General features: G+C 36.1%; 1 protein-coding gene across 1 annotated transcript in view; it reads right to left on the minus strand.

Moving 5' to 3' along the window:
- Positions 1-1,113: 1,113 nt before the first annotated feature.
- ATRNL1 (attractin-like 1) overlaps positions 1,114-25,830 on the minus strand; it is a 739,312-nt gene continuing 714,595 nt past the window's right edge. The window contains exon 29 of the mRNA XM_012663875.1: positions 1,114-1,366. Coding sequence (XP_012519329.1) covers positions 1,245-1,366 — 122 coding nt within the window. The 3' untranslated portion in view covers positions 1,114-1,244. The remainder of the gene's footprint in view (positions 1,367-25,830) is intronic.

Genomic DNA, 25,830 nt, shown 5'->3' on the forward strand with positions numbered 1-25,830 from the left:
TGTTCCAATGTGAAGGCTGTTTTATTGTATTTTTCCTTTCCGCCATAATTCAGAGTTTTGAGTCATTAAGAATAAGCTGAATGTGGGCAATAATGAATGTATTTTCTCTCATGACACCGATGCGTTCACGTTAGAAGTAGGAATGCTGTTGATGTCCACCAGCGAGCGCGATCCTCTGCTTGTGTTCTACATGAAATAGTTGGCAGGAACAAACTTGGGTCATGTCATAACTTGAGAGGGGTCACCTCTAAAATACATTTCATAACATTTGTAAAAGGTAGATAAAATCTAGCAGTTAGGAGGGGAAGGCCAAAAGAAAATGATTTGTTCTTACAAAAGTGCAGACGGATCATTTAGGTTTGATCCAGTGATTCCGAGGCAATTAAAACCATCACCATATTGGAGCAGACGCTTGTACACTGGAACGTAACTATCGCAGCCCTCTTCACGTTGTGGTATTGGAGGCTGTTTTTTGGAAGGAGGGGAAAAATTGATTGCTGGACAGGCTTCTCCATGCTCTATCAGCTCTGATAATGAGTTAGGCAGTTGGCATGGACGACAGGAATGTCCTCCACACTCAGAATTCTAATAAACCTCCTGTGAAGTTGTACCTACCATCCATCCAAATGGACTCAGTCTGGTCTGCATTCCAGTTAGGTGGAAAACTGTCACGTTTTCAAACTAAGTCTGGACGTGATATGGTCATGTGAAATATTTAAATACATTACCTACATCCTACTAAATCAAAATCTTGCTTTCACATTTACAATGAGATAAAACAGCATTTAAAACCATTGCAATTCGTTCATTTCCTGTTCATACACAGGTGATTTAAGTTTGCTTATGAGGCAAAAACTGTACAATTCTTATCATTCAGGCATTATAAAATGTCTTTCTTTAAAGTCTTGGATATAAACAGTTGATTTATACGAATTACATATTTTTCATCTGCATTAAGAAACAATATACATCTTTTTCCAGAGTAATTTAATGTTAGCTATAATAAGCCTAACATAGTTGTAAAAACTGACTTTATCACCTGTGACCATCTATATTGTTACTTTTATAAAACTCAGGAACATTCTTTGGCCACTTGGGTCATTGCCCATTTGGAGGAAACTGTACTTGGGTCCCGGATCATACACAGATTTGCCACCATAAAATCTGAGGCCATAGAACAGCTTTTGACAGAAGCCATTTACAAAATAAAACATTACAGAATATACAGGAGTGGTCTCCATTTCTCAGACACAAGTTCCTTGACGTGTCGAGAGGTGTTTTCGATTTCGGACTCCCGAAGTCTTGTCTTTACTATCTGCAGGCTTCTGTTGTGAAATGTCTATTAGGGCACTGGCAATTGCAAGGCCTGGAAGAAAAAGAGGAAGGCATTTACATGCTTGCTTAGACATTTCTGCGATGGCGACGATGGTGGCTTAGTGCCCTGTTTTCTATTGCTTTACATTTAGTCATCAAAGGTTTAGCTGTTTATTGGAAGTTATCAAGCAGTTTGCCCTTTGTCTAAAATGTTTCTTAACTTGGACCGTGAACTTCACACATGAAGAAGAACAAGTATCGAAGAAAGTTAACTGACTCTGATTTTGGACAACCAAATTCAGCATTTGACAAAACATCACCTTCAGTTGTGAATATGACTCCATACTTTAGTATCTGTGTCTAAACACAAGTTTGCTCTGGATGTACTAGAAATTTTCAAAGTTACTACTTCGTGTTTTTTTTTGTTTGTTTGTTTTTGCTTTTTAGGAAAAAAATCTCATCAAGATTTTTAAAAAAATTTATAGCAGTGTTAGGTTTACAGAAAAACTGAACCAGTATTGATAATAAGATTATCGACTAAAGTCCAGAGTTCATATTAGGGTTTTACTCTTTGTATTGTACGGTTCTGTGAGTTTTAACAAATGTATGTCAAGTATCTACCATGATGGTATCATACAGAATAGTTTCACTGCCCTAAAAATCCCCTGGGTTTCATCCATTTATCCTTCCCCTTCCCCAAGCCTCTGGCAACCACTGATCTTTTTTTTAATGTCTCTGTAGTTTTGCCTTTTCCAGAATGTCATATAGCTGGAATCGTACAGTATGTAGCCTTTCAGACTGTCTTCTTTCACTTAGAAATATGCATTTAACATACTTCCATGTCTTTTTTTTTTTTTTTTTGGCTTGATAACTCATTTCTTTTTATTGCTGAATAATATTCCATTGTATGGGTATACCAGGGTTTGTTCATACAATCCCCTACGGAAAGATATCCTGATTGTTCTTGCTTCCAGTTTTTGGCAATTGTGAATAAAGCCATTATAAACATCAGTGTGCAGGTTTTTGTGTAGACTTAATTTCTCAATTCACAAATACCTAGGAACATGATTTCTGGATAATATGGTAAGCTTATGTTTTAGCTTTGTAAGAAACTGCCACACTATGTTTCAAAGTGGCTGTACCATCTTGTATTCCCACCAGCAATGATTGAGAGTTCTTGTCACTTCACATCCTTGCCAGCATTTGGTGGTGCCAGTGTATTGGGTTTTAGCCATTCTAATAGGTGTATAGTTGTATCTCATGGTTGCTTTAATTTGCAATTCTCTAGTGACATATCATGCTGATCACCTTTTGATATATTTATTTTATATCTGTATATCTTCTTTAGTGAGGTGTCTTTTCAGATCTTTTGCCATTTTTAATTGGGTTGTTTGTTTCTTTCTTTTTTTTAAATTTTGTATTGCAACATATAAGGGAGTACAAATGTTTAGGTTACATATGTTGTCTTTGTCCCGCCTAAGTCAGAGCTTCAAGCATGTCCATCCCCCAAACAGTTGTTTGTTTTCTTATTGTTGAGTTTTAAGAGTTCTTTGAAGATTTTGGATACCAGCCTTTTATCAGATATGTGTTTTGCAAATATTTTCTCCTAGTCTCTGACTCATTTTTCATTCTATCAAAAGTTTTGAAGAAGTAAGAAAGCACTCCAGGGTTATGCTTAAATGGACATGGAAGAAAGACAACTTGTTGAAATTTAGCTGATAAATGTATTAAATATTAGAAAAGAACCTAAAATATTCCTGGCAGAATATGACCATAAAAGTGGACCTCTAGCTATCATAGGTAATTAAAAGAATATTGTTTTGTTACATTATTTTGTTTTGTTACATTGTTTATGCATTGATTGGCAGGGACATTTGGTAAGATGCTCAGGGATAGTAAAGATACTATTAACATTAAATTTATACAAGCAATGGCTCAACCAAATACTCTGGATTTTCATAGCTATACATGAGTCATTTTAGTTTCCGTTGTGTCCCATAAAATTCTTCAGTAAAACAAAATGTGTCAAATCACCATACTAAACTAAGAGGCCAGACTGTTTGCCCTTGTTTAAGAAGAGGTCGCCAAAGGACTTCTGCTTCATTTTCCTTTCTCCAAGGCCTGGGAGATTTGACTTAGAATCGAGCTGACCCAATCCCTGAGCCTTCACAGGCATCTTCTCCATATGTTGCTTTTAGAGGAAGGAATCACTTTTGGATCTTATCCTATGTAAGATGGCATTGTATTATTTTATTCCTGGTGGGGGTAAGCATCAAATATGACCTGGCAATAAACAGAACTCCAGAGATTTATGAACAGAAAGAAATGCCAGTGAAGGGACACGGGCACTGCACAAGGAAGGTAAATTGGCTGAGTGCAGTGCTGTGGAAGTCAAGGCAGGGCCAGGATCGAGGAGTCTGTAAAAAGTACCAAACCAGCCAGCAGGGTAAGGCCTGTAGCAAAGGCCATTAGATTTCCTCAAAGAAGATTTGGTGATCTTTGAGTCATTTCTGTACCTGAAGAGAAATAAAATTGTTTTCTTGACCTCTGAAAAGCACATGTGAACTTCCAACATAAATATTTTAACCACTTATTCTGCTGTAGTAAATAATTATTTTCATGTTTCTTTAACTGATGGAGCTGAAGGACATTATTATCATTTTTTTGAGTCACAGAATTTGGTTGTGTTAACTCAAAGTTCAGGCAGATCTTAGATCTCCTGGCGTACCTCCATCATAACTTACAACGTCCTGCTATTTCATTCCTGGCACCATATTATGCAGAGATGGCCAAATATGACAAATAATATATGTCTCTTTTAAGAGACCACTTATACTAATTTCAATGATCACAACATCCAAATATGAAATCATGTTATTCATTAAATCACTGCATGACCTAGTCCAAAGAAGCTCTGAAAAATAATACTTTTCCATTTACATGTGGCTGCAAATGTTGTTTACCTTACAGAAGACATAGCACCAGAAGAGAAGTAAATAGTTCGAATTGCCAAAACAGGAAATTCTATGCTAATTCAAAACTGTCACTGTATCTTTGTTTTTCAGGGTCTATGAAGCCAAAGCCTAATTAAAGTAGTATCTCTCACAACATATCTTGAGTTTCCTAACGATTCGGAAGCTTGGAAACACATTCAGTTGAAAATCATAAATAATATTTCAGTTTTAATTTACAAATAAAATTGCAAATCATGCTTATTTTTAATTTGAAAGCTTTTGATCCTTTCCTGTGAAAATGCAGCACTAGAACACATTTTCAAAACACATATGGCAATGTGTATGTAGGAAACTTTGCATTCCTCCAGGCAGCGATACTCGAGTGTCCACCGTGTGTACACTCACTGAGGACACTCAGGGCTACTTGCCCAAGGTCTTACCTTCTTGATGAGCCAAATGGTGTTTTCATTCAGATTTAAGCTTGGATTCTTTACTAGACCACACAGTTTGTGGCCCACCATGAATTATTCTTTATAAATCTTGTAATTTAATTATGAAAAGCACGATGATCCTAATAACTACATTTGTGTGTACATGTACCGTAAATGCCAAGTTAAGTATAAGATTTTTATTACTACTTTTGCATTTCTTCATGTTTAATATATGGTGAACTTAAAAAAAAAAAGAAAAATCCCCAAAACTCAGAAGCTGCTAGGTCCTCTTTCAGCCTACAAGAGGACCGGGATATAAGAGCGAACAAGAAAAAGTCCTTATCTTCCTGAATTGGATAGTGTGTGGAAGACTCATAAAAAAAAGAAAGAGAGATAAAGTAATCCCCATCATTGCCCTTCAGCACATTTTGTTATTGTAGGAAATCTGATTTTCTTAATTGATAAAAAGAAAAGTCAGCAGCTCTTGAAAAAGGACAGTATTACCTCCCTCCATTCCCTAAATGTAACATTTATATGCTGGTGAGAGATCAAATAAACAGATAATGGCCAGACCATATATCAAAATAGAACTCTGACTCACAACCTGCAGCAAACTGCTCAGGAAACCAACCCATTATCTATAACAACCAGCCCAGGAAGCCAGACTGCTACAACTCAGACTTACAGGAAGTCAGACTGCTTTCTCTAGTAACAATCCGTGAAGACCAACAATAGCCTCTGTAACAGTCAGCCCCAAATGGCCAGCACTTAATTAATAACTGACAGCTTCTCTAATTTTTGTCCCCACTTCCCACTTAGAACCAACCAGACAAAGCCAAATATGCACCCCTACCACTCACATAAGATGCCACCTGCAGCCCCCAAGCCACCAGCCTCTAATTAGGGCACACCTGAGGCTTCCTTTTTTTTTTTTTTCTACTATCAAGTTTTCTCACTCTTTGGCCTGCCTTTGAGTCTGCCAAAATGCAAGTGACGGTGGCTGACTCCCTTGCTATAGCAAACTCAGAATAAATAGTTTTTGCTTGTTTTCATTTTCTTGGTCTTGGTTTATTTCCACTCTGGTGATGAAGAGATAAGAATAGCTTGAGGTCTTTTCTGTATTTTAAAAAAGATACATGTATCAATAAAATAAAAGCAACCTAGAAATAGGTTCTCTGTGTTGCCCTTTGCAGTACACACTTTCTCCTGCGAATTCCTCCTGGTGGGAGGTTTTCTGGGGATGATCCTGCGCTCCTTGCGCTGTAGGAGGAAGTGCTTCCTCCCAGTCCGTGCTGCGCGGTGGCGCATGCTGTATACTGTTAGCGTTCCATTTAAATCAGGTCACTCCAGAAGATCATTTTTCAAAACGTCACACAAATCATCTGATGAAATCCACTTATTGTGTTCTCTAGGCCTAGCATAGTTCCTTGTTATCAAAGCAATACAATTAACTGGGGGAACAATTCATTATTTCAGACTGGCGGTCTAAAGGAATTTCATTTACCATGTCAAGATGATGCACAGACGCTGCAGGCTACAGAATTTACATCAAAATATACCAGTAGATTCAATAAAAATGCTGGGGATTAAATATATATTATAAGTTCTACCTTTCTGTACTTTTAGTTCTTAAATACTGGACACTATGATATTTAGATTATTTAAATATGAAGTATAAACCTCTTAAGAAGGTACCATCTTCTGTTTCCTTTTCCATTTTCTGTGGCTTCTCGGTGTTTCAAACTGGTGCTTGCTAATGTGGAACATCACAGTGGCTGCTCTGCGCCACCCAGGCCAGGCCAAGCTGTGAAGCAAGCGGACTCCTCCAGGACCACTGGAATTTGCTTCAGAAAATGGGCAAAATTCACTAGTGCCTGGGTTGCATGCCAAGAGTTACAGCAGCTATTTCTTTTTAAATTTATTTTTAATTGACAAATAATAATTGTATATAATTATGGTGTACAATGTGATAGTTTGATCTATGTATAAAGACTCTATCAAGCTAATTAATATATCTAACACCTCACCAACTTACCATTTTATTGTGGTGAAGACAGTAAAAATCTTTTCTTTTAGCAGTTTTGAAATATATATTAATATTATTAACTGTGGTCACCAAGCCATGCAATAGAGATCACTAAAACTAATTCCTAATTAAAACTTTGTACCCTTTGGTCAACATCTTCCCTTTCTCCGTCCCTCCCCTCCCCAGCCTCTGGTAACCACCCTTCTACTCTCTGTTTCTGTGAGATCAACTTTTTTGGATTCCACGTATAAGTGAAATCATACACACTTGTCTTTCTGTGCCTATCTTATTTCACTTAGTACAACGTCCTCCAGTTCCATTTGTGTTGTTGTGAATGACAGAATTTCCTTCTGAAGGCTGTATAGTATTCCATTGTGTATACCGCATTGTCTTTATCCATTTATCTATTTATCTGTTGATGGACACTTAGGTGGCTTCCATATCTCGGCTACCATGAATCATGCTAAAATGAACATTGGAGGGCACCACAACTATTTTGTAAATAAATAGAACATGCTTCATATTCAGACCTTCAACCGCAACCTTAGGAAAAAACAATATTTGCTTCATGAAATGTGAGAACTTCGTTTCTCTTTAAACATGTGGAAATATGCCCTGAAGAGAAAGTAATGTAAATGACTAATGGCTAAATATTTAAATGGTAAATATAAGTTTTTAAACCACTACATTTGCAACAAAAACTGCCAAGGAGAAACATCACGAATTTAGTTATTGTTAGTAAAACTCTAGTTTTCCCTAATAGAAGTGAAATGGTAATAGTAGACTTCAGCAGTAACAATCTAATCATAAAATTACTGATGTGTGTTTTTTCACAATTATGCAGAACAATTAATAAGTACAGTAATAAAATACTGCACATCAAATGAAATTGCCTTGGAAAACATTCCTGCTTTATATACAAACATAGCACTTCCATTTTACATCAGAACAAAAGCCTCAGAAAAGTCATTCATTTTGAAATGCTCTCCTCTGAAGTGTGTGTACAAGCAGGCACCACTATATATTTTAATTTTCCAGGAAAACAGCTTCATTAGGCGTGAAAGGTTAATTGCAGGTTTAAGTGGAGTTCAGGGAACGGTGCGGGGTCTGTGGTGAACTGCGCAGTCTGCTTCAGGAAGACCGAATGAGTGCGATAAACCGTTTGCCCTGCTGAAATGTTTTACTGCCTCATTTACTATCTGTCTTCTTTTACTGCTTGTATTTGTAGTTCTTCTAAACCTTTAATGGCTACAGTTTTATTTCACTGTAATCAGATTTAAATGGAAATACCATGCTGGGATGTTTAAATGTTTTCCCTCAAATTGTATATAGCTACATACTACTGATGGGAGTCTCGGCTATCCTTCATATGATTAAGAAAGTGACTTTGGGAAACTTTGATATTACACAGACTCTAGCTATTGTGTGGACTTAATTTAACATTCAGCGTGGCCACCCTTGCCAATATGCAACAAGGCTGGATGAATAATGAGAAAATATGCATTTCCATTTTAATTTATCTGTTGGAAGGCCAGCACAACTGAAGTCATTATTAGGCAAAACTCCAAAGGTTACATTGTTGAACAAAAATTGAAATCCTTCAAATGTGGAAGACACTGGAATGACAAACGGACTAGTCATATTTGTCCAAATTTGAAGAGTTGTTTCTCCTCACCTAATAAAAACCAGTGACAACTACAGATGCCGATGTTTAAATACAAACGACAATTGTATTCTGGGTATAAAATTTTGCTTGGCCTTTAACACATCGTAATATTTTACAGTTTATTTAAACACACACTGTTCAAGTTATAGAAAATGTAATCCTACTCTAGCACCACAGATGCCTTATCCAACACTTTCTATAACAGTGCTGAGCACTCCCTAAATTTGACATGAATTGTTCTCTTATTGGTCAGAATATGCTGTGTAAATCATGGCCATTACTGTCTCAAACCATTGCTCAGTGCAAATCCTCATGGTTCTTAGCAAGCAAAGCTTCTTTTAGATGTCATCAGTTCTCATTTTAATTACATACTAGAAAATTTGACTTACTTCATTTACAGTATTTTCCCATTGTTTTTAGAGCCACAGATATTTACCAGAATCAGCTTCACCACATTTTCAAGTAAATTTGGTACTCAATTGGGAATTTCCTCTTTCTAAGCCAACTGGGTAAAGTATTTTCTTCCTTCAACTAAAAAAACTCCAACAAATCTGATATATGATAATCCCTTATTTTAAGCCTGTCAGTGCTTACTGCTCATTGAAGAAATCAAACTATGGAGGTATTATAATAATGGCCATATTTTGTTTTTCATTTGGTAGAGACATTGTGTTTTAATGTTTCTAGTGAAAAAATGTCATTGGTTACCTTAAATAAGGTTATATATGTCAAAGTATTTTATAAATTATAAAATATTATACAAATTTAGTTAATAATTTCAACAATAAAACAGTTACTAGTAATAGGAAATCACAATCAATTGACAAATGCCCAGAAAACTCCAAAGTCCTAAGGATTAAAAAATTATTTGAAGAGCAAATAACTTCATTCAGAAATTGTTTCTTGAGTGCCTACTATCTGCCAGGCACTGCTCTAGTCCCTAGGGATTTAACAGTGAACAAAACAGCCAAGAAATGAAAGGTTCTATACCTCATGGAGCTTACACTATAGTGGATTAAGCTTATGTATTCTTTTGATCAAGTTATTGTGAGGATTAAATATAAAGGGCTTAGAAAAATGCCTGGCACATAAAAGTTCAAAAATGTCAATCATCATCATCATCACCATCATCATCATCATCATCATCATCATCATCATCATCATTGTCATCAATAGCAAGTGTGAAGCTTGAGGTCAAATAGGAAGCTGAAGACAAAACAGTGGAAATTCAAAGATTTTTGCCTCTAGCCTATAATAGCATTCATTCATTCATTCATTCAAAAACCAGCATGCCTGCTATGGGTCGAAATGGCAAATAAGGGAAAAATTGATAGAAAGATGGACTCAAAAGACTCACAAACAGCACCAATTTAGAGCAACATCATCAGTGAGGAGATACTGTGTCCAGTCCTCAAGGTGGAATTTGATGCCTGGGTTAATAAAATTGAGAACTTGGTCCTGAAGATATACATGACTTATGTGTGTTGTCCATTCATTGGAGAACGTGAAAACAACTGAAAGTGATAATGACAATTGAATGACAACATTCAATGGAGAAAGCATTGTTTATATTAATATTGCTTATGTTATTGGAAATACTACTAATAATTAACTTACATCCATTTTTTCAGAGTTAAAAATGCTTTTACATTATAATATAGAGTGTTTCTCAAAACTATTCTGTTGAAGTGGGTCAGGAGGCTATTTTTATCCTTATTTCACAGATGACCAAAATGAGGCACAAAGAGGATAAATGACTAGTTCAGGCTCACAAACCCAGTGGTGGTATCACCTGAACCCACAACTCTGGATCCCTTGACTTGCACTCTGCCCATTTGAAGCCACAAGAAGAAAACTGCTGCTTTACCACATGATTGTGAGACAAAAGAAAAAGAAAAACAGAAACTGGGAGAGATGTGAAATCAGCTATGGTTAAAGGCATTAGTTAATGTCGATGGTAATAAAAACAATAGTAATAATAATACAAAAACAATGATTCTTTTAACATCAACTGAATGCTTGCTATAAGCCAGGCGTTGCCCTCAGCACTATATAGGCATCATTTCATCAGTATGTGCAGATAGGAGTGGATGACAATACAGGTGAAATCTATAAACAGTATTGAGGGCATATTTCAGGCAATGTTGTTGTAGTTGATTGCTCTCAAAGAGCATCAAACTAGGGCAAAGATGCAAGAAGTCCTAGATTTGCTAACAATTGCACAGAGACAAATTCTACCAAGTAGGCACAAGCCATGACCAAAAGAAAGAAAGGGCAGAGATCTTTAAGGTGGGGGTGGAATTCAAAGATTTCCACAGAGATGATCTCTGAGCTGAGGTGTGAATGATGAGAAGGAAGAACACTGGCATGAGGCGGGTGGCATGCTTTGGATACTGGAAACCATAAATTCAACTGCATGGAGAGAAAGAATATTTGGGAAACTTCAGGACATTTCTTGTAGATAGAACAATGGGAGAATGATGAGAGAGAAGACATGGGTAGGCAGTAAAGAGTCCATAAAACAACCTTAGGTGCCAAACTACGACATTGATTTTGAATCTGCAAGTCAGAAAGAACCAGGGAATGATTTTAATGAGTGGAGAGGCATAACCAGATTTTTATTTCAAAGAGACACCCCTAGGGGTAGATTGGAGGACAGACTGCAGCAGGGGGTGAGGCTACTATTACTAAAACCGGATAAGAAAGCAGCAATAAGGAGAGAGAAAAGGGGTGGATAGGATAGATATTTAGGAGAGATTACCATGGGAGATGAGAATAGGGCTGAGTCTAAAATGACTCCCAGTTTTCTGGCTTGGGTGTCTGGGTGCATACAAACGCTATTCACCAGCACATGATGGAAGAGGAACAGCCAGGGTGCGTGGGAAGGCAGTGGATCATTTGTTTGGATTTAGACATACTGAGTTTGGTGAACTGGTGGGACCTCTTAGTGGAGCTGTCCAGTTGGATGTGCAGGTGTGAAGCTCAGGAATAACATCTATCCCAGAGATATAGAATTGGGAGTTATTTGCACAGAGGGACTTTGTAGACTTTGTTGTTAAATAGGTGGGTAATGCTAGCTGTTGCCATAGTTAAAGCCTGATATCTCAGTGGCTTAACAAAATAGAAGTTTATTTCTCAGGATGTAAAGTGTTCTTGATTGGTGTCAGGGTGTGTGGAGGGGATGCGGAGGGAAAGTAGCTTTGGTTTATGTAGTCATTCAGGGTCTCAGTCTGATGACACTTCTGCCATCTTCAACCCAGGGCTTCCACAGTTGCCTTTAGCATTAGCATAGGTGGCAGAGAGGAGATGAGAGGGTGGAAAAGGTATACCACCTTCTAAACCACTTTGGGCCAGAAAAGTTCCCAGCACTCTGTTCCAATGACAAGTACTGCTTCCTGGCAACAACTCTCCACTGCTGGGTTTGGTTTGGGACGGGGTGTGCGTGCAAATCTTAGTTGGAGAACTAGCAGTCTCTAGTCTCTGCCATTAGCATGGATGAGGCCACCCTGGTAGAAAGAATTAAAAAAAGGAGAGAAGACCAAGGAGAAGGCTGAGAGTGGAGAGGACAGGAACAGCCAGAGAGGTGGGAGGAACCAGGACTGAAACTGTCCACAGACTGGAAGAAGACTAGTCAGTAGCTAGTCACAAGCTGTAGATCCTGTTTCTGTTTGCAGCGAATAGTCCTAAAATTCCATGACAACTGTAAACCAGCTGAGTTTGCGGCTTCCAAACTTTTCTTGACTTGAAATTCAGAATGTCCCTTGAGAAATTTCTCTTGGACAGAGTTGGAGTAGGTGGCTGATAAGGTCACTTCTGGCTCCACAAATTTATGACTGCAGCTGCCTTTCTTCAGCAGGCCACAGGCAAGGAGCCAGATGTCACAGATGGCCTCCCTGCCACATATGCTCTCAGGGGTCAGCAGAGTGACCACAGCATCACTGTGAAACCAGGGGACTGGATGGGTTTGAGGACTTTCTTACTAGAAAAGTGCTTTTGGTCTTGCTAGTCAATGACTTGGGAAGGACTGGACATACATCTCAAGAGTGAGCCCCTCACTGGTAATATTGGGTATTGTTAGTACATATTGTTAGGTGTGATTTCTAGGATGCCAATAACATCGGTCAGGATGGCTTTAAGTCTCTCATCAGAGGAGTAAACAGGCTGGGCAGTGTCAAAGACCAGCCTGGGGCTTGATCTTATGTCTAGGACTCTCTGAACAACCTGATAGTTTTGCTTTTTCAATTTAGTTTTCTAATTCTTTACATTATAATAGAATTTTGTCTTTATAACTCTGTCCACTCCTCTCAACTGGGAGCACCTTTAAAGTAGGGACTGTGTTTTTATTCACTTCTGTATACCAATGCTCAGTTTAAGACAGATTTTCAATAAATATTACTTGAATAAGAATGAAATAATGTATCATGGAACCATGTGAAGCTAAGGAAGTGAATTCTGATCAAGGTCTCAGTTTCGTTTTATGCTAAAGGTATAAGGCTACCTCTTTCTGTTTCTCTAGTCCTTACACTTAGTTGTGAGACGTTACTGAGTACAGGGTGAGGGTAATGCAGGTTGGGAGAGGGAAGACCACAGTATCAATGTGGCTGTAGTTAATCTGTTATCCACAAAGGTGACCCGGGGAGATGATCTGGCATGGTGCCACTGTGTTCCCAAAGTGTTAATGCCCCTTCCTAAGGACTGGACATGCTTACGCCCAGAGAATGAGAGCTACACTAGTGACCATCTGGCTCAGTTAGCTTGGTCAACACTGACTCTAAATAGGTTTTAATATCTGTGGCTGTGTGTACAAGATTGATGAAAAATTGAAACAGCTGCCACATTGGCTTGACGTCAAAGCACTAGCAACTCTTCCCAAATATCTTTGGAGAGGCTTTTATTATTTTAAATAAACTTCTCAAGTCCCACCATAAATTTCCCTCAATTCCTGAGGGAATCAAAAGGGAAAAATCAGTTTGTGTTTCACGTTCTGATCTTTGTAGGCATTTGTGCAAAATTCCAGCCAACACAAATGCGTGAGTGTGGTTTTTCAAAGCTCAAATACCTATTTACAAAAAATTAGATGACAATTTTAAATCAAGGTTAAACAGTGTTGGGTGGTGATGTGCATCATTATTTTCCATAGCATTTATGTAAGAGTATGAGACAGGATAGGAGACAGATACAAAGCTTATAATATCACATAGCACAGATATACCATGATGAATATTAAAAGACAAGCTATCAACTAAAAAAATGAATTTTAGTATGTTTTAAGGTGATGTCTCTGCTCCCCTAAGTTCATAGCAGCCATATTTTTTGAAATACTCATTAAAATAAATAGAAAATACGTAACTATCTCTACAAAGTCAAAATATTATTTTAACAAACTCTGTTGGTAAAGCAAATTTATGACTTCTATGTAAAACTCTTATTATGGCAAAAATGGGAGAAAAAAACATAGGTAATATTATGCAAATTCTCACTCTAGATAAAACAGAAGGGAAAATGCTATAGAGAATCATGATTTTCCCATTAATATTATTATAAATTGCTTAGGCCTTACCAAAAGTTATTACAGATAATGTAATGGCCAAAGGCATTTTAACAAAAACAGATATGTCTGTAGCCAAATTGATCCTTGATAAATATCCTTTGCTGAAGGAAAAGGCAGTAGAGTTGGACAGCATATTTCTCAGAACAGATTTGAAACGTTTCCCCTGATGTGTGTTAAGCGATCCAGGACCCGGACAGCACATATTCTCTCCAGTAATTCAAAATAGGGACTTTTTGGAAGTAGTTTGATTAAATGACCTCCTTTAATCTAAGGGAGAATGGTACGAAAGAAACTGTCATTCTCTGAAGCAATTTTGAGAATCTGACTGAGTATATCCCATAAATGCTGACCCTTCCGAGTGAAAAAAGTATCATTTTGCCCCACTTTGCCTTTGGGAGCAATCAAAGTGGCCTCTGAGCTACCGTAGATTGAGAAGTGTCACAAAGTGTCAGCACTAGTGGGGACCAACTCCACAGGCAGGTAAATCATGGAGGGAACGGACTTCAGAGTGATCTGCAGCTCTCAGATGTTACATCCAGGGGGATAAACACTGCCCTGCATGCATTCCAAGGTGTCTCCAGACACAAAGAGGATTCTATACATTGGTTCCAAACATGTTAGCTTTCTGCCAACATGTTTCCTAAGTGATTTGCCACGTGTATCTGTAGGAAGGGCCCCTTGCTAACCATAGGTTCCTCATAGGATGGCAATGAAATGGGTTAAGGAAGAGATGGGCAGAGGGAGACATTCTTATTAGCACATGTCCCACAGAGAGAGAACCAAAATGTCAAAGATGAAAAACTTTGCCCTCTTTGTTGGGCATATTCACTTTGGATGCCATCTACCTACTTTTAGTAAGTGCTTCAGCTGGCAGGAAGATGAAAAAACTTGCTTTTGGGTCAATAAAGGAAATCTTTTATGATCAATGGTTGATTAGAGCAAGATCTTTGGAGCAGTAGGCTCTGGGCTGTGTTCTATAAAGGGTTTTCAAATTAGTCATGCTCGGAGGTCTGGGCAAGGGGCCAGTTCACCACCCAGCTGCCTCTGACTTTCAGCCCAGTGGTCCATGAGTTCCCATAATTACAGGAAATGTTTTTAAAAAAAATAAAGAAAAGAAACTTATATTAATAATATCATTACATTTTAGAGGCATTAAATCTAAGAAAGTGAAGTATAGCAGAAGTGTGGTATTATCAGGTTTTAAAAAGTATAATTTCATCAGATTCGATTTCATATTCTTTTAATCCCAACTGTCACTTATTAAAGTTGGAGAAATGCACATTATAATTTTTATTTGCAAAGGTATTTATGACTTACCCTAAAACAACGTAAAAGGGGATCTTGACAAATAAATGGCTTATTTAAAATCCACTGGAACTTTCAGTCTTCCCCATCCTGTCTTTTTTTCGGTAAAACACAATGTTTTTAAAGCATTTTGCCAAATTGGGATTATAATAATCAGAACACCAGCAAGTCTTCTATGAACAAATGCATGCTTTAATTATATTTTGTTCTATTTCATTTTCTGGAGTTAGAAATAGCAGACCAGTTGTTTTTATTTCTTTGGTCAAATGCTAATTGAGAGAAGAGGATGGAGAAGTAGAAATACCTATCCTGAGTCAAGGAGCCATGATGACAAAGGGCTTACCATTATTTCTACAGAGCTAGAATAATCTGTAAAGATGGAAAATCAGTGTACAAAAAAGCAGATCCTAACGCTCATATGTTGACGTCTCCCATCCATCAACATGACTCTTAGTTGTATATTTAGAGCATTCTTTGTAGGGAATTATAAGAAATGTTATCTTTAAAAAATGTTGAGTCATCTACCTGAGATAAAATGTGCCTTTATCTTTGTGTAGAGCTACTTGTATGACCATAACTGACCCAGCTGAATATATTAGCTAGACCAATTATTTCCAAAATTTAATTTTAATTCAAACAAAACCAATGATTGGATTGTAGGTGGCTGAATCACCTGGTTGTTTGACTGAACTGTTCAGATAAGTATCCAATTATGGTGCCCTTCATAGTATATGTGACCAGACCATGCTCTGAAGCTCATGATCCAACCTGAAGAGCTGTTATACTCTAATTCCAAGCATGGACTTTATGGAGATATGCAATTAAACATGGCAGAGGCAACTTCTGGGGAAGGGAAAAGTCTAATAAATCTCTAGAATTACTGTGGGATGAAATACGTTGTTTAGTAATTTTAATTAATTTGGGGAAAGGCCTGCCTAGAAGAAGGAAACAAGGCATACAATGTTACATGGAGATAATGGTCAAGTATGGCGCATTGGCATTAAAGTGTGAATTGGGCATAGCTAATCACCCATAGGCACAACCTCAGAGTTCAGGTTCAGAGGAAGTATTTCCTAAACTCCCTAAAATGACCAATATTTTAATATGTAAGAATCTATACCACATTCTATGGAAGGATTTTGGGAACCATACCATTGAATTACAGGTGGTGCTTCTTTCCCAGGTTATTCAACCTTCCTCAAACATTTCTATTAGATTGGTATTTAAAAAGTAAGGTGAAATGAAAAGAGAGAAAATATATTTTTTACATACAAAAGCAATCTGTTCAACTTTCTGTCTTTAACATATTGACATATGTTTTGTTCTAATATTACTCAAAATTAGCTTTGAGATAAAAGTTCATATTAATTATCCCATAATGTAGCCTAATCACTGATGACATTTCGAAAGATGTTAAGACAGCCAAGATACAAACTAAAAAGTGGGTGCAAAAATATTACACATGTTCATCACAAAAAGCCTCTAATGTTCCCCCATGAGTTTATTTTTTCTTAAAGTAAAACCCGACAGTGACCACAACAAGAGGCAGGATAACCTAAGTGGAGCCTCCGACCTACTCAAGCCATGGGCTCCTTTACCCCTGGCACTTCTCTGGCTCATAGGTAGATGAGCCAAAAAGGCTTTGGATATATTTCGGTTTTAATTTCTTTGTTTTGTCCATTTTTATGACTTTTAGCATGACATAAAAATAAGATATAACAGAATGAGTCAAAAGATTTATGCTTTAGATTTCTTTCTTAATTAAAATGATTAGCCTCAGAATTAAGTGAATATTAAATCCAATCAGGCATTAGCTTTTGAATTTAGTGAATGTTATACATTTTAATATTAAAAAACCAGGAATATTTATTATTATACAAAAATTTCTAAATCTCAGTAAGAAATGTGTAATCAGAAATAGCATTTACAAGTTTTTCTTTTTAAAAATGTGAGCATAAATTACTAGAGTTTATGTTTATTTAGTCAATATAAATAGTTGAAATTTCCCCATGTTGAAATGAGTAAAAACTAAGCACAAATACAATTAGGATATAAAAATCAAAAGAAAATACTGGTTTTGATTCTCTCATGTTCTGTAGGACCAGTATTCCAAACAGGGTGTGTCAATAGTTACACGAAAGAAGGACACAAGGTGTCAGTAGTTTTGCAAATGTCATTGTTTTTCACAATCCTACTGAAGTAAATTTAAATAATCTTGAAAGTTTGAAAGAACAAGCTCACAGGACATGTTTCTAAAATCATTTTTAAAATCTTATCCTACTAATAAAGATATTTTACACACACATAAACACACACATATATACACACTGAATATTAGATTAAGTCCTGTGAATTAACGAGTTGCAAAAATATTTTATTAGATTTATACTGTATACTCTTTGTATTATCAATATGGACAAAAGCAAATACTTCCCTATTTTTAAAAAAATCTGTTTTACTTCTGGTTTTGATCAGAATATTCAAACAAGAAAAAAGATAAGTCAGTGATCATCAAAAACTGACCCTGGGACCCTTGGTTTGTGATAATTAACTAATCAATAGACAATTCTCCTTTCTAGAGATGCATAGGAGCAGGCATTTATTAAGGAAATTTTCAGACAAGGTAATTAATACAGGCTTCACTATAGAAAATTACATTTTAATGACTTTCTGTTCAAGTTACATGAATTTTATGTAAGGAAAAGCTTATGAAGTCTAAGATTTTCTTTCTGCCCAAGTTATTAAAATTTGTGTTTGAATATAGTTCCTTTCATTAACATTAAATCAGTTAGCTTTAATTTATGAAAAAGACCTGCTAAGTTTTACCACAATAGTTTGCACAGCTTTAATTTGCATTCATGAAAAAACACAATAAATTAATTTGCTACTTGGAAAGAATTTGACAAATGCGTTAATCATGAAGAAACTGAATTCAGTTTTCTTTACTCTTTCTCACAAAGATAGATGTAAGATAAGAAACTACTAATTTAGCATTCTTTAAGCAAAATGAGATGTAATGATAATAATGGGGATATTCATAGAACCAGGGAATTGTAGAGCTGGAAGGAACCTTAGAAATTCCCTGGTTTAACAAATAGGGAAAGAACAATTCAGTCTCCCAAACAGTCCCTAGAGCCGAATAGTAAATAGGGATTATTTTCATTTTTTTTTCCCATTGGAAACCACTAAAAAAGTTAGAATTATTCAAGTACTGACAAATTGTGCCTTTTAAATTACTTTGGTCTCCCCGAACCATGCTGCTTCTTGTCCCTAAAGTTTTGAGAGTATAGTCAGAGAGGATGACAAATCGTAATATGGAAAACTTACTGCGGAATTTAGATTTTAAAAAAACAGCATGAAAACAGCACTAAAATTGTTCCCAACACCTACACTGTGCACTGATTCTTTTGACAAGTCAATGAAATATTGTCAAACACATTTACAAGTTTGTATCACTGTGAAAAGTGTAGATAAAGAAACATTCAACAATATATTGTACTGCAAATATTTCTCTTATTTTTTGTCATTTTACTCTTATTAACATCAAACTTTTGCTTTTATAGATAGTTCAAGTTCAAGATCATCTATATGTTACATGCTGCTAAAAAAGGCCTTCCATACTCTTAGACCATAGCAAGGTTCTCCTGTGCTATCTTCTATAATTTTTTGTTAGCTTAATTTTTTTGGTATTATTAAGAAAATACAAAAGAAGTTACTGAAAGCAACTGTAATCACAATATTCTTGGAAAATGTTCAAACTTCATTAATCATTTTGAATAAAATATAATTCTAATTTTGGATCTATATACATGTATGCATATTATAAGTATGCATGTATGTGTATATACATATATATTTAGTACTGGGTTACATGAAGATGTTGATATAGTAATTTTAAATTAGGGGACCAATTCTTTAGAACCACTTTGCTATCATTAGAAACACTTCAATCCTTAAGTAAAGGCTTGGACAAGAAAATACTGTACGTGACTGATCTTGAAAAATTGAAAAACTTTGCAATTCACTCATTATGTTGGATTCATGGAAATTATTCATATTCACCTTTTATTGTGGGGTAAAGAAACACTAATGTCTTAGAGACAGGAAGAGACTAACTCATGTGCTCTCTCACCATGCATGAGTATTTTCCTTGTGCTAAAAATTCTAAATTCTTTTTGCTCATTGAGTCTTTGTTACTGCAGGAATAAATTTAATTTGTTCTTTTCTTAACCTGTGACTCTTTCTCTCTATATTAGTTTTTATATGGAAGAACTTACCTTACTTCTTATTTTCTTATGAGTTTCAAAATTTCAAAATCTGTTCTTAAACTACCACATATGTCAGTGTGAAAAAGTCAGTATTGACGGAGTATTTTTGCTAAAAATAATTTTACCAACTTTTGAGAAAGAAAACCATCTTGGTTGCTTTATTTATGTATGTAAAAAGATTGTATTATTTTATTTTAAAGTATATTTAATTTTGCTGGGTTATTTATCTTCAGAAAATTTTAATGGTATTAAATTTTAGCTAAGTGATTACATATAAACCACCCTTCATCTGTTTTCTTTATTATGACATACAAATCCCCAAATTATGGTGTTTTTCAAGAATATAAGGATTAATATAGAAAATATTTTCCCAAACTCAGTGTCAAACTGTCTCTGTATATCTTCAGAATTTCTTCATTTCAAGCAAATCTTAGTGCTAAGAACTTGGTGAGCGAGGGGGCTGGGGTTCAGAGGAGTTTAGGTCCTGGTCTGGCACCCTGACCGACAGCCCTGGGTACTGAGGCTGGCACTGAGCAAAACCTCACCTACTACTCGAGGTGAATCAGCAACCCCCAAGGCAGGGAAGCAGACTAATGTTTAAGAAACATTTTCACTCATAGCTTTGAAACATAGGAATTTTTACTTAACCCTGAATTATCCACAACATTCAGTTAATCTGTTTTTATTTTACAATATTTGAGAATGTAGAGTTATAAAAAGGTTATTAAATTTGGGATAATCCCATTTAAAAACCAGGGGATTTGCCAACATCTTACACTGACACAACTTTTTAGAAAACCAACTACTGCACAAAGTGAAGTTCACTAACATTATGTTGCTTCTGGGATTGACACTGGGTAGACTTAGGTGGCACCTGCCACTTGTTCTCAACACCTGAGCAATCTCCTTTTGTAGCAAACCCTAACAATGAAGAAGAGCTGCAGCTGGAAGGTAAATGACGACTGCATTAACAAACCTCAATGCAGTAAAAACTGGAACCACAGAGGTAGGAGGTATAAAGGAATATGAGAACCTTAATGTTAAGTTACTGTAACTTCTTTCTCATCCTTAAAGGAAAAAATGGTGCTAATTTCTAGAGTTTTCTTTTTTATATATTTTTTGAAAACTGCTTTATTGAGACATGATTGACATATAAAAAGCTGTACATATTTCTTTTTTATCCTTAAATACATTTTAGTTCATATATAAACTTTTCAGACAACAAATACTGCATAACTACATCCTATACCCATCTCCTTTAGACTATCTATAATTATTTTTTCTCTTCTTTTTGTCATTTATTCTTTCTCTGTCTCTTTTTAAACCACCCCCTTTAGTTCCTGGCTTCCTTTACTTTAAAAAGCAGGTGGTGTGATGGCTGGTATTTGACATTTTTGATTAAATAATAGCATTATCTAAACCATCTTTTATTCTTCAGGGACCTTCTTTTGTGAAACTACAAAAATATCTACTAAAATCTCTCTAATGCTATCTTATTCTGTGAGCAACTTAGACTGTCATATTATTTGATACTGTGGAACTTAGGAAATTTTAGATGGTTTCAATAACCATTTCTGTTATTGTACTATTCCTAACTTCTCATTTTAGTTCACAGATAATTTACATTTAAATATCTTCTATATATTCATCAGTTATGGGAATAAGTACTGCTATTTTGAAATTTCTTAACATCTTTTATCTCTTAAAAACTGGTTTTTGCAATTTTAATACTAATATCTATATAATATTGGGTTTAAATGACTTCTTTTTATGTGTACTGACTAGAAGAGCTCCCTCTTCTATTAATGTTTCCATCTAATGCTGTGAAGGGGATTGTTTTAAAAAGCACAATGGAAATGAATCCAGGTTTTGGTTAACCAAGCAAGGTTACTTTAAAGGACAGCTTAAATCTCTTCCATGCACTTTGGGACTGCTCTTCCCCTTCTAAGAGTTCCCCTGGGGGCCTTTAGCAAATGAGACTCATGTTAACTCTGACTAGGTGGGTTCTTCTGCTCCTCTTAGATTCTGGATATCTTTAATGCAGGTAAAAAAATATATTATTTCCCTGCAGGAGATAGTCGAGTATCTCAGAATTATAGTCAGTATGATTTCCTCTTGCCCACAACTAGTCTTTTGCCATTTCTTTGGAGGTACTTGTGCTAACTTTGGCACTGACTGAATTCCATGAGTAGCAGCAATGATGACTGAGGTGAGGACAGAACACCTTTTAGCACAACTCCACATGCCTGGTAGGATCAGAATAAGGTTCTGTCCACCAGTCAGCACAGAGGAGAAACCAGAAGACAGCATGCACCAGAACACACCAGTTCTCAATATCAACAGCCACACAGTTGTCTTCTCATGGACAGGAGGGATGTGGACAGTGAGGTCTATGGTGACTCTAGGAGAAATATAGATCCCAACATCATTGACTTCCTTATAGCTTTTGTATAACATTTTGTATGGCATGGATGACAGTTACTTTCTGCAGCAGAAATATGGCTGAAAATAATATTCTATAAGGAAAAAAAATAGAGATACTTTATCTTGCTAATAATTTTAATGTGCTACTTCACAACAGAATGAGGCTCCATCTCTTTACCTTTTAGGCTAAATAATATCTTATATCTCATTGGGTTTCTCTATTGTTATTTTTAAGCATGACTCTTGTTAGTTTTCAGATTCAAGCTGGCATCCCACCCGTCACACCTGGGAAGAATGAACACACTGATTTGCCCATTAGAGAATGGATGAGAACATGTACTATTAATATAACTTACAATAACATGTATCATTATTATGTACCCACAACGGGTGAGGTCTGTCCTGAATACTTAAATGCATTATCTCTAATCCTTCACAACTTCTGTAAGGTAGTTGTTATGACCTTATTTTTCAGATGAGAAAACTTAATCCTGAAACAGGTAACAGATTGCTAAATCATAGCAAATGATTTGAATGATGAGCCATGATTTAAATCCAGGTCAGTCTGTCATTCCACTCTGCCACATTGCCCCTAGACACACCTGCAACAATTTAGAGCAATGGTTCTCAACACTAGGAGACCCTGTACCCCCATTTGAAACATATTTTGTAGTATCTCCTTATTATTTGAAAAGAAATTTACAGAACATATAACATATCTACTTAAACAATTTTCATTAAAGTAATATAGTAATCTAGCTGTAATATACAGGGGAAATAAATGGAAAGCAGCTTCAAATAAACTAGTATGTATTTCAAAGGGCAATGCATACATAGAGCTTTATTAGAAAGTAGTCAGATACTTTCATCTATTTGTAGAATCACTAGGAATTCTTCAGGTATAAATTCAGTATCCTTTGTTGGTGACTCTGTTGCCATTCATGTGGTTTTGAATAACTCTAGAAAGGTTATACACAAACATTAAAAAGTATAATCTCCTAATGATTTATACAGTGGTTCTATTTCTGGAAAATTCATTATATATTAAAACCATAAAAATTGAGTTCAGTGTAAAACAGAAGTTCTAAGTTCAAACAATTTTGAACACTTTTTGTTTTTATCTTTATGAATGCCTAGCAGGGCACTCTAAACTGGTAAGGGAGATAGGTTGATTCTTCACTGTGTGGTACTGTTCCATGTGCCATAGGCCATGTTAAATCTCTGCCACCAGTCTACTAAATGCCTTTATAGTGACCCTTGTCATTATGAAAATCTAGAATGTCTTGCAAATTTCTGAAAAAATTTGGGGGGTCAGTATTTCTCCCATCAATAATCACTGTTGTAAGTGTGTTCCTTTGGCTAAGATATGAAAAAGAGCAGTGGTGGGCCAAGGCTTACTCTCCTTTTGCATAGCCTATCAAAAAATGGGCAATTCTTATCTCACTCTTTGTATAAGCGCTCAGTTTCTCACCACAGGGGCCTCTCCACAGGTGAGTGTCCTCATGACATATTATCCTGCTTTTTCCAAGAGGAAGAATAAGGAGAAGTTGCATACTATAACTTCTGTTTTTATTCTAGTTGTTAGAAGTAATTCACTAAGTCCAGCCCACAATCAAGGGGTGGGGAATTAGGCCCTGCCTTTTGAAGGGAGGAGTATCAAAAATTTGTGGACATATTTTAACAACATCACAGTCATCAAAGTCAAGGACCTGTTGTCCCTGCTTGGAAAAAGAAAGATCTAAATGATCAATAGGATTATCACAAATCTAATATAACAAAGCATGGAGTGATGGGAAATAATGAGAAAAGAATGGCTGTCAATGAATTTAGATTTCGACGTGAGTTAGGAAGGATGGGATGGGACTGAGAGGAAAAGAGGATACAGAAGATTGCAGGCAGGTGAGCAGACTCTTAAGGCAACTATAAATTTTGTTTTATAGGGTTATGGGCTAAATGTTTGTGTCCCTCCAAATCAATATGTTGAAATCCTAATCTCCAATGTGATGGTATTAGTAGGTGGGGCCCTATGGAAATGATTAGGTCATGAGGGTGGAGCCCCCATGAATGAGGTTAGTGCCTTTATAAGAGAGACCCCAGAGAGGTTTCTCACTCCTTTCTACAACATGAGACTCTCAGTGAGAAGTGAGAAGATGGCATCTATGAACCAGGAAGCGGGCCCTCACCAGGCAGCAGATCTGCCAAGAACCTTAATCTTGGACTCCTTAGCCTCCAGAATTTTGAGAAATAAATGTTTGTTGTTTAAGCCACCCAGTGGTATTTTTGTTATAAGAGTTCGACTGGACTAAGACTATATCTATCTATATATATGTACATATGTATACTATATAATATTAATAATAATATATACATATACACATTCAGTATGGCATCTATAACACAGAATTTCACTACCTTCATTATCCTTTATGTGAACAAAACAGATAATATTCACTGCGATTTTTAAATATTTACACTTTTTATGATAGACTTAGCAGGAAATAATTAGACATGTGGAAAGTTTCCAATATGCCTTCTGCACCTATCAAGGGAGAACTTTGAGCTGAGATCATAATGAGTAGAGCTGTATTAGAAAACATTCTCCATTCTGCTACACTTCCTCCAGGCTGAGAGAACCCATCGTTTCTTACCAAGTATGTTCCATTTAGCATTTCAGCTAGCTTTCCAATTTAGCTAATTTTCAGGTTCTCTTGCTATTTACTTGTGCTCCCAAGTAGAATTTGAACACCTTATTTGCATAATCACAATCTGTTGACCCCTTATCTTTTGAAGATCTGCATGTATAAACTCAGGGCAATGTCTAATGCCAACTGGAAAGTGGGCCTCAGTGGAAGAATTTCTTCTTCCCATGGGGATATGTCTGTGAAGTTTTACTACTGAGTAAGAGCCAATCATTTCAGCCATTCGCAGTCAAGCTTTTAGGTTTGCTAATTATCTGGAAATGTTTTATACATTTATAAAGTGGAAAGATTCACAGAGTCCCACTGCAGATCAGAGGTATAAAACACTTAAGGAACATGTTTCCTCTGCCCATCCACATTCTGTTCATCCCTCCAGACTCCACTCAAGACCCAACGTCTCCAGCAAGCTTTTCTGATTATCACAGACTTCACTAAAATTTCCCTCTCGCTGAACTTCTTTAGCACCTGAAGCCTGTCCTACGTAATTTGACCCCTGGAGGTTTTATTGTTTACTAAGACTAAAGAGGATCTGGCTGTGTGTTTTATTCCTCCGTGCCATCCCAGAATCCCTAACCCTACTACACCTCTACCATATAAATAAATACTCGTTGGTTAATTTAAAACATTCTGATTATTTCTTAAAAGTTACTGAAATAATTGCCTTAAAATTATTTAATTTCTTCCCAAGAATTTCTTAATTCCATATTCCATGAGGAATGGAGCTAGCATTACTTGTTGATCTGTGTAACTAATTAGAGGGTAGAAAGAAGACACTAGAAATAAATTTCTGTAAGCTAGAACATATATCACCCAAATCTTAAATTCTTTATTTTATAGCAAGACAAGAAAACATTTTGAAAAGGAGTTTAAACATGATATTAATAATTATTTCTGGGACCCCTTATTTACTATTTTAACAATTATTAGAAATGGGATTTGACATAAGAAAAGTCAATCAATCAAAGAATATTTGTTAATAATTATACTAGCAGTGATTTTCATTGCCCCCACTTGTTTTGTTACTTGTTTGCATGGAGAATACCAGATGAGTAGTGCTGAGCAGACCTGAAAGAATCAAGCCCTGTAGAAAATTTTCTTTCAAGAATTATTATGAGCAAAATAACCAGCATAACTATCTGGTGAGCTATTTCACAGGGTCTTTGTTCCTTATGAAATGACATTTGAGAAATAT

This window comes from Propithecus coquereli, unplaced genomic scaffold (assembly GCF_000956105.1).
Source record: "Propithecus coquereli isolate 6110/MARCELLA unplaced genomic scaffold, Pcoq_1.0 Scaffold84, whole genome shotgun sequence".
Taxonomy (NCBI): domain Eukaryota; kingdom Metazoa; phylum Chordata; class Mammalia; order Primates; family Indriidae; genus Propithecus; species Propithecus coquereli.